The sequence below is a fragment of the Aplosporella prunicola genome (genome assembly GCF_010093885.1).
Source record: "Aplosporella prunicola CBS 121167 unplaced genomic scaffold K452scaffold_132, whole genome shotgun sequence".
Taxonomy (NCBI): Eukaryota; Fungi; Ascomycota; class Dothideomycetes; order Botryosphaeriales; family Aplosporellaceae; genus Aplosporella; species Aplosporella prunicola.
In genome coordinates this window covers 1-13,144 of record NW_022983660.1, presented here as the reverse complement: position 1 = coordinate 13,144, position 13,144 = coordinate 1, and the positions used below count along the sequence as shown (strand labels likewise).

Genomic DNA, 13,144 nt, shown 5'->3' with positions numbered 1-13,144 from the left:
CTTTCGGGAGCTACTTGCCCCGTGGGGCGAGGGCGTATAAGAGTTGTATGGATCCGGGCTCTGAACCCATCACTTGTTGTTACGCGCGTTTTTTTGCCGTCTTTGTTTCTCTCGTCCTACCATCGTTGGTGGTATAGTCATTGCACTTGTATTTCCTTACCCTCGCACTTAGAGTACAGGTTGCGGATACAAAACCTAGATCTGGTTACCCATACCAGCGAAAATGCATCTCCGCCGGGACATGAGTGTTGATGAGCATGTTGGTGGAGAGACAACGAACGGTTATCATGGCGATTTGGAGGTGGATGTTTTGATCGTTGGCGCGGGTTTCGGCGGCGTCTACCTGCTACACAAACTGCGTGACGAGTTTGGATACAACGTCAAGATATTTGAGGCTGGGAAGGACCTGGGTGGTATCTGGTAAGAGCCCTCGGCTGCATTTGATAAATGCTCTCAATTTAATTTCATGCGCACAGGCATTGGAATGGTTATCCCGGCGCTCGTGTCGACTCTATGGTTCCTGTATACGAATACAGTATCGAGAAGCTTTGGAAAGTGAGTAAACAGGGGAGCCAATGAGGGGGGCTGGACTAATGTGTAACAGAACTGGACCTGGACTGAGAAATATCCCGACTTCACAGAGCTCCGGAAATACTTCAAGTATGTGGATGAGCAGCTCGGTGTTCGCAAAGACGTCATCTTCAACTCACGAGTCGTGGACGCTCAATTCGACAAGCCTTCCGCTAGGTGGATTGTCAAAACAGAAGATGGCCGCATTGCCAGATCAAAGTTCTTCATTGTAGCGACGGGGTTTGCTGCAAAGCGCCATTTCCCCGACTGGCCCGGTCTCGAAAAGTACCAGGGAATAATGCATCACTCTTCGTTCTGGCCGAATGAAGGAGTCGACGTGACTGGAAAGCGGGTAGCCGTCGTTGGTACTGGCTCTACTGGCATCCAAATCGCGCAAGAGTGGGCTAAGACTGCCAAATCCGTCACGGTCTTCCAGCGGACACCTAATCTTTGCTTGCCCATGCGGCAAAGAAAATTGGCGAAAGAGGAGCAGGAAGCCAACAAAAAGAACTATCCAGAGATGTTCAAGTACTGTCAGACAACCTTTGCCGGCTTCCCGATGGACTTTTATGATAAAGACACACTTGACGATTCCCCCGAAGCGCGCGAGATGTTCTTCGAGTCGCTCTGGGAGAAAGGTGGATTCCACTTCTGGCTCGGCAATTACAGGGACATGCTGTTCGACGAGAAGGCAAATGAGGAGTCGTACAAGTTCTGGGTAAAGAAGACTCGCGCTCGTATCTCGGATCCAGTCAAGCGTGATCTACTCGCTCCGTTGGAGAAGCCGCATCCGTTTGGGACCAAGAGGCCGTCTCTCGAGCAAAACATCTACGAAGTGCTGGACCAGCCCGAGAATGAGGTCGTCGATGTCCGCGCAACGCCCATCATCGAGTGTACGGAGACAGGCTTGAGAACGTCCGACGGCAAGCTACGCGAGTTTGATGCGATCGCACTGGCGACGGGCTTCGACAGCGTGACAGGAGGCATGAAGACGATGGGCCTCAAGGACGTTGATGGTGTGGAGCTCAGCCAGAAGTGGAAGAACGGCACCTACTCGCACCTTGGTATGACGATTTCCGGTTTCCCGAACATGTTTTTCTTGTATGGCGCGCAGGGCCCGACTGCATTCAGTAACGGCCCTTCATGCGTCGAATGTCAGGGCGACTGGATCCTCGACGCCATGGCGAAAATGAAAGAGGAAAACATCAGCTACATTGACGCGACGCGGGCGGCGGAGTTGGACTGGCATGACAAGATCGAGAAGCTGAGCAAGGCGACGCTCTTCCATAACGTGGACAGCTGGTATATGGGAGCCAACATAGCTGGAAAGGTCCGAGAACAATTGAGTTTTTCGGGTGGGTTTCCGCTGTATACCAAAGAGTGCCGCAAGGCGCTGGATAACGGGTTCGAGGGCTTCGTCACGGCATAGGGAGGAGCGGAAGGCGTTGGAGGTTGGAATTTGACTTTTAAGACGATTGGAATGGAGTGACCTTGTACGTAGCTGGCTTTGTGCGTAATGTAAAGTCAGTCACCGTGAAGCGAGATAGAAGAAGAGGCCTAGTAAGATGTGTAGAGTCAGTATGTGCTCTAAGACCTTTTCACCCATACCCAAAACTCGGGCTGGGAGCTAGGCAAGGAGTACTCTGTAGGGACTACTTATATCGTCCCCTGTCTCGCTGTCTCGCTATATGGTGGATCTCGGTTCGCGGTGACGGACGTAATGTGCCTACCTAGGTTGTTGCTCGTTTCACGTGGGCAAAGTTGTGGCCGAGGAGAGTTGTCGTTCCAGGCCCGGCCCGCGGCTCCAAGCGCGCGACGTCATGATCCTTACGGCTTGCGATCATCGACCAAACCCGCCTGCCCGTCAACCCAGATCCCGCCATATCCTCCCACTTGCTCCGTATCTCTCATGGCTCTGCCAACACCTTCATAGTACTGACCTCCCCCTGAGACTATGAGAACGGTCTCTCTCCTAGGCCGCCAATGCCGACACCAGCTCACCTCCTGCGCCGCCGCGCGCGCCGCCTTCGCGCAAGCTAATCGTCGCGCATTTACGTCCTCCGCTCGCGGCCGTCTCCCATTCCTCAAATCCTCATACTTTCGCACACCTCCACGGACAAATTATGCCGGCCGCAGCACCGTGCTGCTCTGCGCCTTGAGCCCCGCCGTCTTCGTCAGCCTCTCCAACCAGGACCACGATGACGATGACCGCACGGGAGAACAGCTCATGCTCGAAGCTTCGCGCGCGGAGTTGAAAGATCAAGTTCCTCACGTGATCCAGAATTCCAAAGGCTTCCGGAAGGGAATATACTTGTTCTTTGACAATTACATCTGGGAGCCTATCGCGACAGGGCTGAGGTTCCTGCATCTAGTAATCATTTTCGTGCCAGTCATCCTGACTGTGCCGATGATATGGCTAGGTCCAAGGGTCGAGGATAGGGACAATGAGAGGAGGGGGACTCTGTGGTGGTATGGCTTCTTGGTTGGAAGCATGGAGAGGGCAGGAGCAGCGTTTATAAAGTTGGGCCAGTGGGCTGCATCGCGATCGGACATCTTCCCCAATGAGATGTGCGCCGTCATGTCCTCGCTCCACTCGAATGCACCTGCGCATTCGATACATCAGACGAAGAAGATCGTAGAGCGGGCATTTGACGGACGTCCGTTTGAGGACATTTTCGAGGAATTCGACGAGAAACCTATGGGAGTAGGCGCTATTGCTCAAGTTTATCGAGCGAAGCTTAAACCGGACCTCACCGCGGCAACCGAAGACGATGGCCAACCCCGAAACCTACGGCAACGACTAAGGAAGAATGTCGATGTGACTCTGAAAAGCACCCCGCATCGCGTCCCGTCATCGTACGTCGCGGTCAAAGTCTTGCATCCATATGTGGAGAGGATTGTCCGAAGGGATTTGCGTATTATGGGTTTCTTTGCCTCTGCCATCAACGCTATTCCGACCATGGAATGGCTTTCTTTTCCCGATGAGGTCAAGCAGTTCGCGGAAATGATGAAGTTGCAGTTGGATCTCCGCATAGAGGCAGCAAACCTTACCATCTTTCGAAAGAACTTCAAAGAGCGCACGACCGCATGGTTCCCTTACCCGCATCTGGAGTACACGACTCGGCAGGTTCTCATTGAAGAGTTCGCTCATGGCATACCACTCGAAGATTTCCTCGAGAATGGCGGGGGTGTCTACCAAAAAGAGCTTGCCGATGAAGGTCTCGATGCCTTCCTCCACATGGTTATCATCGATAACTTTATTCATGCCGATCTTCACCCGGGCAATATCATGGTGCGGTTCTACAAGCCCGAAACCTTGGACGTTCCGTCTTGGCGTTACAGAAAGACGCCAAGCTCTGTCGAAAACGGCGTCGATGTAACCGAAGAGGTGCTACAGCGCATGCAGCCGCTAAAGCGCAAGAAGAAAGAGTGGGTTGCCCAGCTTGAGCAGCTAGATAGAGAGGGTTACCGTCCGCAGCTCATCTTCATTGACACCGGCCTCGTGACTGAGCTCAATCATGTGAATCGCGAGAACTTCCTCGCTCTTTTCAAGGCGATTGCCGAGTTTGACGGATACAAGGCGGGCCATCTGATGGTAGAAAGATGCAGGCAGCCAGACGCGGTGATTGATAAAGAGGTCTTTGCTTTGCGCATGCAGCATTTGGTACTCAGCGTCAAGAGCCGAACATTCGCGTTGGGCAACATCAAGATCGGCGATATCCTCAACGAAGTCTTGGCTATGGTCAGAGGGCACCATGTCAGACTCGAGGGCGACTTTGTCAACGTTGTGCTGAGTGTTTTGCTTTTGGAGGGTATTGGCAGAAATCTGGATCCTGACATGGATCTCTTCGCAGGGTAAGTCCAAGCGTATGTTTCGAATGCATCCACAATTGCTAATATGTGCTTCCAGAGCCCTACCTATTCTTCGCCAGGTCGGTGCCCAGAGTGGTGCGGGCATGATCAGGGGTGCCGATTTCTCCATGCTCAAAGTCTGGGCTGGTCTGGAGGCGCGCAGCTTCCTCCGCGCGTCCGTTGAGAGCGTCGAGATGTGCGTCAAGTACGACATGCTATCACCCAACATTTAATCATTTGACAATTTATTGTGGCGGCTTCATGGTGGCGTTGCAGGAGCGAGAACACGGCAGGGCATGGGATAGAGGGTGGAGAGGATTGATTGGCTTAGATTCCTATTCTTGCCTACCTATTGTACAATGGCACTCTTCTCCGATGATCGATGGCGACTAACGTCCGTCACCGCGAACCGAGATCACCGTCTACCTAGTGAGACGGGGGATGATACAAGCAGTCCCTATAGAGTGCTCTTTGTCTAGCTCTAAGCCCGAACTTACCCTAATGACCGAAGACATCGCGATATAATATAATATCCGTCATCGTGAATCGAGATCTACCGCATAGCGAGGCAGAGGATGATATAAGCAGTCCCTACAGAGTACTCCTTGCCTAACTCCTACCCCGAGCCCTCGGTATAGACGAAGAGATCTTACATATCATAACTAGGCTCTTCTTCTACCCCATACAAGTATGACCATTTCGCATCGCGGCGACTCTCGCTTTACGTACCCTTGGCCTCCCAGTTTGCTGGGTGCAGGGGCCCCCCGCTGTCAAAAAGCACAGACTGCCGTGATTAGCGCCTGGGATACGTAGATCGTTGTCCTCAAACGCGACGCCGACAAACAAACATCATCGGAGATCGATGATGATAGCTGCCTCAATAGGTAGCGAACGCGAAAGCAGGGTAAAAGATGAACGCGTCGGGTTGCTGCAAAGGGAAGGCCAAATGCTTGTCCCAGCCCTGACTGCCAGGCTGCTGCCCTTTGCGGCCAGCCTCCGACGTCATGTTTCCCTCTGCACCTTTGCGCCTCCCAACTACTTGATCGCGTTCGCAGAATAAAGGTCGCTCCTCATTGCTCAACTCCCGCAGGCCTCTTGCATTCGTACTACCGACTCCTCCATACCGCCAGCAGGGCACGCTGCCCTACATTTATCACTATCCGCCCCGCACTGCGTTACCACCCTCGGAATCTCTCAGTCCTCCTCTCGCAGACCCCTTTTGCCATGTCGCAACGCCCAGGCGTCTGCTACAAGGACCTGGTGCCCATCATGGACAGTACTCAACCTGTTACAGACCCTGCGAAGAGGGAAGTGGCCACCACGGTGAGAGATGAGCCAACGTTGAGCCACTCGCTTGCCATGGGCAAAGACGACGAGGCGCCTACGACAGGCCTCGCACAACAGCATCATGGCAACGAAGTGGCCGATCTGGGATGGAACGCGCCGAAACCTGCGATTCCTAGTCCGCTGGTAGGAGGCATGGACAATGAGGAATTGTGGATGTTGACGAGACGTTTCAACAAGGTTTGTTGATAGCCTTTTCTGATTGTCGCGTTAGCCTTTTGGAAGTTGGTGCTGACGCCACCATAGCAAATGTACCACGTTAAGGAGGTTCCGCATCCGGTCCCTGGGAACCTCGACCTCAATATCGCAGATGAGGAGGAATTCTCCCCGGACAAGCTTAGGGCCAACATAGAACGGCTGTACATGACTGTGGGTATCGGACTCATGGGTGCAGTGAAGCAAATTGCCCGTCTACGTTCATGGAGAGAGACAAGGAGGACCACATGGTTCTGCACTGTAGGCGCCAATCGCATTTGCGTTGAAGCTGCGCTGACCTTTGTGTGCTAGGTTTATTTCATTGCTTGGCTATTAGACCTTCTGGTTCCCCTGTTTTCCGCGACATTAATAGCACTCATCGCCTATCCGCCATCCAGAGACATACTCTTTCCACCGGCTCCTATTGCTTTGGTTGACTCAAGCACTGGCGGAGTTCAAAAACCCAAATCTGGCGTTCTGGCCAGTACGGACAGTGCAACGGGTGCTCCTGAGAATCACAAGGGTGAAGCGGTTGAACAGGAAGCCAGCAACTTTGTCAACGGCATTGCATCAGTTGCCTTAAGCAGCGCGACCGGGAAACACCCGCAAGGCGAGCCTGATTCAGAGGATGGCGCTCCTCAAGACGCTGCTCCAGACCCAACTGCTATTGCTGTTGGGGCTGCTGATGCAAAGGACGCGGCTTCTGGTTCTAAGGCAACGGCTAAGCATGATAAGACCAAGGTGCCCATGGAGACAGCTATGTGGACCAAAATGAGACCAATCATGCATGGTATTGCAGACGTTTCTGACACGTGGGAGCGATTTGCTAAGTATGGCTTCTCCGGTGTGTCTTGAGAGAGTAGTTGCTAATTGCTGATACAGTGCCCTCTCTCCGACGCCGCCCTTCCCTCGCGATGCGTATCGCCTCAGACTGGCCGGTGTCGTTGCCCCTATTCTATTGATTTCCCTCTTCGTCTCATCATATATGTTTATGAAAGGCGTAACATTCGGTGCCGGTTTTGGTTTTTTCGGCGACCCGGTCATCCAGCGTGGTCTTGTTTGGCTTAACCGCGAATTTCCCAATTGGCAAAAGCTTCTTGAAATCCGAAAGTAAGTGATGAAGGAAAACTTGTACTTCACGTGCTAACTGCTTGCAGCACTCTTCTCAAGGGCGTTCCTACCAATGCTCAACTCACAATAACCCTCCTTCGTATTGGCGAGGCAAACAAGGCTCCCCTCCCGCCTCCCCCAAGGATCAATGAAGCACCTCCTGAGCAGCCTACAACAATCACGGATGAGCATCTTCGTGCCACTGGCGCTGACTGGCCACTGAATGCCACGAAGGAGGAGCTCGATGATGCCATGGCCCACGACCCTACAGTAGCGCACGAGACTGGCGGCTCCGACATCGATGCTTCCAAGGATTCCAAGCATGGCAGAAAGGGAAGCAAGATCATCAACTTCTTCAAGGGCACGACCAAGGGTGTCGTGGAGACTGCCATCGGCGCCGACAAGCTCAAAGCCAAGACTGGCAGCGATAAGGCCAAGGACCGGCTGGGCGCAGTACCGCGGCCGGACGAAGACCTCACGAGCGGGCCCATCGAGTTCAAAGCGCGCTACCATGGTAACAAGGGACATATATATATCACAGCGAAAGCGACAATCCCATGCGTGTCCTTCAGCACAGACAGTACGATCGAGAAGATGGGCACGCAAGAGCGTGAGGACCTGCACCCGGCGTGGAGTATTCCGGTGTCAGACATCATGGAGCTGAAGAAGATAGGCGGATACGGCTGGAAGGCGAAGCTGATTGTCGGCTGGGCGCTGAATCGCGAGATTGCTGACGGCTTGGAGATTACGGATCGTCGGGGCAGCACGTGGAAGATCACGGCGTTGCCGTTGAGAGACGAGCTGTTCAACCGGCTGGTTGCTATGGGTGGACAGAAGTGGGAGGCGTGGTAGATGAGTGAGTGGTGGATTTTGATGGCGTGGGAGGAGATGATTATGAGTTATGAAGTTATGGTTTCTTCAATTGTCTTGATAGATTGATGAGATTTTGGTGAGATCAGATTGTGGGTTTTCTTCATTCTTTACTCCTGTTCTTCCGTAATAGTCGACGTGATTGTTGTTCTTCATACCTTTAGCAGAAGCGAGAGTGTGTCATGTTTCCGAACTTGAATATTTGGAAACATTGTTGAGTATTAGCAGTTGGATTGTTCGATGGTTGCTTGATCCAATCTATCTGGTAGAAGGTTGTTGCCTGAGTTTACCCACCACCGAATGCTGGAGTTGGATATGATCAAACCCCCTCTTTGTCCCAGGAGCATCGGCTATCTCAAGCAAATCCTTCAATTACTTCCTGGAGGTTTTGAAGCTCCTCGAGCATCGCAACAAGCTCAGCATCCCAAGTTCCTCTCTTCCTAACTGTTTCAACCCTCGCACGAACCGCTTTTTCTCCCCTCTTCATGTCTTCGATAGCCCGCTGCAACAACCTCTGGTTCTCCCTCGAACGGCCTATCGACTCCTGCGATCTCTTCAGGCTCGTCATTGCCCGGCAAAACTGGTCGATGGACAGGTTCTTCGTCTCCATGATCGTGGCCTTGTAACTATGCACGAAACCTTCGAGGATATCCAGGTTCTCGGTCGACTGGTTCAGAGTCTCCTCGGCCACAGCTACGATGTCTTGAAGTCGGCGTAGGTATGTCTCGATTTCCTCCAGCAAGTTCGATACCTTGGAGCATTTATGTCAGACAAGTCACGAGCCACTTCAGGAGAGATGCGTTACCTTGTCGTCCATGTTCACGTGCTTGGCGGCGCTGGAGCCCCTACGGTGGTGGCCTGGAGGCTGCGGAGTGAGGGCAGCGTCTTCCTCGCTATCAAGAGTGCTTCCGTCCGAGTCGCGTTTGCGCTTGGATGGCATGGCGACAGTTTTATTATCAACGGTAGGCTCTGAAAGGCTTAGGGGTGAGAGCATGCTCATTCTTACGTTTGGCAGTACTTGTGTCAAGTCTCTGTTTACGCTTGCGCGACATGGTGGTAGATTCCTTGTCGCCGACTGGAGGTTTACCCTTGGTCTGTGACCGGGTTAAAGTCATGTCGGCGGCTAGGGGCTAGGCGCGAGTTGGGTTTTCGAAGAACCAGACTGGGGCGGCAAGGCGTGGCTGATCTGAGTAGGTGTCTGGGGAGCCCCTCCGAAGGTTGGAGAGGTAGGGGGTCGTAGGAGAGGAAATAGGCGAGTCGGTGGATTTAAGTACACATAAATTCACACGGGGGACCGGGCTTGCTGCCCCGTTTCGCTCATGCACCCGGTTAACACCCGGAAACCTCTCATAGTTGCACAAGCATAGAAGGTAAGTTATGTCATTCTAATTCTTGTTATGAAAAGACTGAACATCTTGTGATGTAACAAGACCGTAGGTTCCTTATTGCAATAGACCAGTGAATGCCTACGTCCTTCAACCTTCATTCTACGCCTTTTTCTTCTCCGTCAGTGCTAGAGCCTTCGAATAGGCATCTGATGCCTCACTGACTGCAGCTGCTCCCTTCTTCAAGGCATCCTTCAGCTCTCTGAAACGTGCATCATGCTTGGCCACTTTCTTTTCGAGCCTTTTGAGTTCCTTGGCTTGCTTCTCGTACTCCTCCTTCAGATCTTGGTACTCTTCGACCTGCTTCTCGCATATGTGATTGAGCTCGTCACGGGCTAGAGCCTGCTCCTTGCATTCCTTTTCTTGATCATTCAAGTTCTGCGTGAGAAGTGCAATTTCACTGTTCAAAACCGACACCTTCGATTGACGATGGTCCGCGGTCGACGCAGTTGCCGCCAACTCTAGAGCGCTATCAGCTCGGCGTTTCTCGTCCAGGGTCTCGATTCGAGCAAAGTGCAGTAGTTCCCGAAGCTCATCGGCGCTCTTTCGTTCCTTGTCTGCGCGTTCTTGCTCCTTGTCGGCGCGCGTCGTTTCCGTGTACAGACGTCTCTCTGTCTTTTCTGTGCAATCCTTCCACGTGTCTACAGCTTCCTGATAGGAGGCTACGCATCCCTCAAGAGTGTCGGCGCGCTGCCTCTCGACTTTAACTACATCGTACATGGAATCGATGGCTTGGTTCAAGAAGTTCTTCGCGTTGAGTGCCTTCGGTCGTTGGGTTAGTAGAGAACTGTAAAGTTTTGTTGACAGAAGTTTCTTACATCATCCACTGTCTTTTCCTTAGTTGGAGTTCCCCTCTTGCGTGCAATATCGTCGTCGGGTTCACCAGGGCACGAGGCTTCTGCCTTGCGCTTGAGGCTCGGGGAAGACATCGTTGCCGTTTCCTTGCCGACGATGATTGGATCTGAGTTCTCACTCTCCATTCGTGATCTGGTGCACGAGGTCGACTTGAGAGTCAATAGGAGTCCAGCTCGTTGAGAATTAAGCCGATATGGTGAGGCGTGGTTGGGTTGTGTAAGCGTGCTGAGCCCAGCCTGGGTCCGAAGGCGGAGGATTGCTGTGGGATGTAAGAGGGAAGGAACGAAAGAGGTGGGGGGTTTAAGTACCCGCACCTCAAATAAGGAAGGAAGGAACCTCCCGCCTCTGCGTTTGCTTTAACACAGCGACCAAAGAACACGATGACGAAAAAATTATGAATGGTATAGTTTAGTGACTGTCTGTCCAATCTCTACGTCAGAAGTTGTGATATTCACCAATGACTGCACAGGGGTCCGGCTTATAAGCAATGGCATTTGAAGAACTTAGTGAGTCCTTTGGTGTGTTTCCTATTCTGTCTCCCATTTTCAAGCACCCTATTCCTGTCTCCATCCTAGGAGTATGTACCTTGCTTTCCTATCACCGCCTGGTCCTTGGCACATATCTCGATCGCATCGGCCACCCCAAAGACTCAATCATGCAGAATATCCTTCAGCTCTTGAAGAAGGGCATCGCGCTCCGCCAGCTTCTGCTCAAGCCCATGACGGGCATGAGTCTCTTCCTGGCGCTCCTTATCTTTACGTTCCACTTTGCGCAGTAGGAACTGAACCTGGTCTTCCAATCGCTTCACCTCCGCCTCTGTGCGATTATTAGTGGAAGCTAGCTTGTTGGCTCGGTGTGTCTCTTTGTGGGTTTCCCTGCGAGCTTCATGCAACAATTTCATGAGATAATCGTTGCGTTCCTCCAGAGTGTCTGCGCGCTCACGTTCCACGACTGCTCGATTTTTCTCATCAGTGATGGCGTTGTTGATAACGTCAATGGCCTCGGTCGGGGTAACCTAGAGGATTAGTTACGTTGGTCTTTCAGCTTGGAGACTAAGAGAGTAGCTTACATCCTCTCTCTTTTGGGGCTTGGAGGTTGAAAGGCTGCGCGCTCTTGGTGAAGCTGTGGACTGGGACGTCTGGTGTCTTTCCGGCGATTTCATCAAAGCTTCCATGTTCTTTTTCCTCAAAAGATACTGGGAAGTACTGTAATATTGGGTCGGACGACGTTTTGTGAGAAGGGTATCATCTTTGTTGCTGGAAGTGTTTGTGTCCAGCTCGAGGTTGCGCTTGGGAGGCATGGTTGCGTCTTTCGGTGGTAACTTTTGAGCCTTCACTCTTTGGACAGAATGTTGGGTGTAGGAAGTTTTGTCATCCGTTGGTGTGAGTTGAGTGTGTCGAAGAAGCAAGCCCAGGCGTTGAGGCCGGGCTAGCTGATTTCGGCGATGTGGTCGACGACTTGGGTCTGAGCTTGAGATCTCCGAGGGGGAAGATGGTGTGAATGGTAGAAGGAGAAGAAAGAAGAAGGTGAAAGGCGAGACTTTAAACACCCACGCAGTGCCAAGGAATCTGGAGACGATGTAGGTGACTGTAACACCCAGTTGAGGTGAAAGTCACCGATAACCAGGCATTAAGATGGTTTCACTACACTGGAAGCCTCCCGACACTTGAGCTGCCACAAATGTCCCGCTTCATTGGTTTCAACAAACAACAAACAACAAACAACAAACCAAAAAACACAGTGCCATACGGATGTCATAAAAAGCAGAGCAAGGGGTGGTTAGCTACGGCCTTTGTCTACATAAATCTGATAGGAAAATATCGGCCTTTACGAAAATCAAGCAGTGATGTATAACTGCATGACTACCCTTCTCTGTCAGAAATTCCATGTCTGGTTAAGCACAGTTTGGTCTAAACTTCATGTCACTACTGCGATCCTCTCTGAAGTTTGTTAAGTGTTTAGTATCCCTCACCGTGAATCCGGCACAGCGAGATTTGTCCTTGCAAATTTAACACGCGGAAATGCGAGAATCGATACTAAAAAAGGTAAAAAGTTAACTAGCTCTGCTGCAAAAGACGGTGCATTAACGTCCGTCACTGCGAACCGAGATCCACCGTATAGCGAGACAGAGAGCGATACAAGCAGTCCCTACAGAGTACTCCTTGCCTAGCTCCCAACCTGAGTCCCGGGTATGGGTGGAAAGGCCTTGGAGCACGCATAGACGCTACATATGTTAACTGGGTCTCTTCTTCTACTCCATACAAATATCTCCATCTCGCAAGACGGTGAATCTCGCTTCACGGTAACGGACGTTAAAAGGTCTCGCTGGCACACTCACTTCACACAGAAGTCCGCTTCACAGAGGTAGATGTTATTCTTCGGGGGTACACTCGTGTAATTGCTCCATGCAAGCAAGAGCTTCCCAGCCCCCCGAGTACTAGGACTTTGTGATACCGTAGTCAATTCATAGACGCACGAGGACGTGAATGCTACTTGCATATTTCTTCTTAGCTAGCTACAATGTTATGGTCTTGACATAGCCAAAACCACTTACAAATAGACTACAAGCCACGAATCTCCTAGTTCCGTTTCATTTCTAGGCAGTGCGTCTGACGGCTACTCACGTCCGGACAAAGAACTTCCGTGGACTCTGTAACCGAATTCCAACGAACGTACTTCATACCAGAAGCTCGACTTAAGGCAGTTGCGACCGCGCATAAGCGTGTTCAATCCATGCTAACAATCACTGCAACCACGCACAAGCGTAATGCATCCGCGCAGGGCCGTCGTTGCTGTCTACCACCACCAGCGAGCGTATGTCTTAATCTGCTAGACATAAACCTATTTGCCACATTTACTTTCAACAATATCCGTTGTGGTCTAGTGGCTAGGATTTGCCGCTCTCATAACAAGAGCAACAACACTCTAACAAGTGCCGGCAAGGCCGGGGTTCGATTCCCCGC

General features: G+C 51.8%; 6 protein-coding genes and 1 pseudogene across 7 annotated transcripts; 4 read left to right on the top strand and 3 right to left on the bottom strand.

The window, feature by feature from the left end:
* The first annotated feature begins 88 nt into the window (after positions 1-88).
* Positions 89-2,289, top strand: K452DRAFT_260866 (uncharacterized protein). The gene is made up of 3 exons (XM_033538554.1): positions 89-420; positions 477-555; positions 605-2,289. The coding sequence occupies exons 1-3, from the start codon at positions 224-226 to the stop codon at positions 1,997-1,999; spliced, it is 1,671 nt and encodes a 556-aa protein (XP_033391021.1). The 5' UTR covers positions 89-223; the 3' UTR covers positions 2,000-2,289.
* A 157-nt stretch (positions 2,290-2,446) lies between these two features.
* Positions 2,447-4,930, top strand: K452DRAFT_260863 (uncharacterized protein). Its single transcript, XM_033538553.1, has 2 exons — positions 2,447-4,425; positions 4,481-4,930. The coding sequence occupies exons 1-2, from the start codon at positions 2,525-2,527 to the stop codon at positions 4,653-4,655; spliced, it is 2,076 nt and encodes a 691-aa protein (XP_033391020.1). The 5' UTR covers positions 2,447-2,524; the 3' UTR covers positions 4,656-4,930.
* A 547-nt stretch (positions 4,931-5,477) lies between these two features.
* On the top strand, positions 5,478-8,135 carry K452DRAFT_323134 (uncharacterized protein). Its single transcript, XM_033544611.1, has 5 exons — positions 5,478-5,946; positions 6,013-6,222; positions 6,274-6,791; positions 6,844-7,071; positions 7,119-8,135. Exons 1-5 carry the CDS (start codon positions 5,647-5,649, stop codon positions 7,921-7,923), a joined length of 2,061 nt encoding a protein of 686 aa, XP_033391019.1. The 5' UTR covers positions 5,478-5,646; the 3' UTR covers positions 7,924-8,135.
* Positions 8,136-8,277: 142 nt separating this feature from the next.
* Positions 8,278-8,568, bottom strand: K452DRAFT_293326 (uncharacterized protein). The gene has a single exon (XM_033541542.1). The coding sequence runs from the start codon at positions 8,549-8,551 to the stop codon at positions 8,297-8,299; it is 255 nt and encodes an 84-aa protein (XP_033391018.1). The 5' UTR covers positions 8,552-8,568; the 3' UTR covers positions 8,278-8,296.
* Positions 8,569-9,428: 860 nt separating this feature from the next.
* On the bottom strand, positions 9,429-10,255 carry K452DRAFT_314102 (uncharacterized protein; the record flags this gene model as incomplete). Its single annotated transcript, XM_033543725.1, has 2 exons — positions 9,429-10,088; positions 10,145-10,255. 2 exons carry the CDS (start codon positions 10,253-10,255, stop codon positions 9,429-9,431), a joined length of 771 nt encoding a protein of 256 aa, XP_033391017.1.
* Positions 10,256-10,830: 575 nt separating this feature from the next.
* On the bottom strand, positions 10,831-11,481 carry K452DRAFT_303643 (uncharacterized protein; the record flags this gene model as incomplete). The annotated part of the gene is made up of 3 exons (XM_033542751.1): positions 10,831-10,997; positions 11,124-11,196; positions 11,251-11,481. The coding sequence occupies 3 exons, from the start codon at positions 11,479-11,481 to the stop codon at positions 10,831-10,833; spliced, it is 471 nt and encodes a 156-aa protein (XP_033391016.1).
* Positions 11,482-13,056: 1,575 nt separating this feature from the next.
* On the top strand, positions 13,057-13,144 carry K452DRAFT_t188 (annotated as a pseudogene). Its single transcript has one exon. The product of its transcript is annotated as a tRNA-OTHER (tRNA).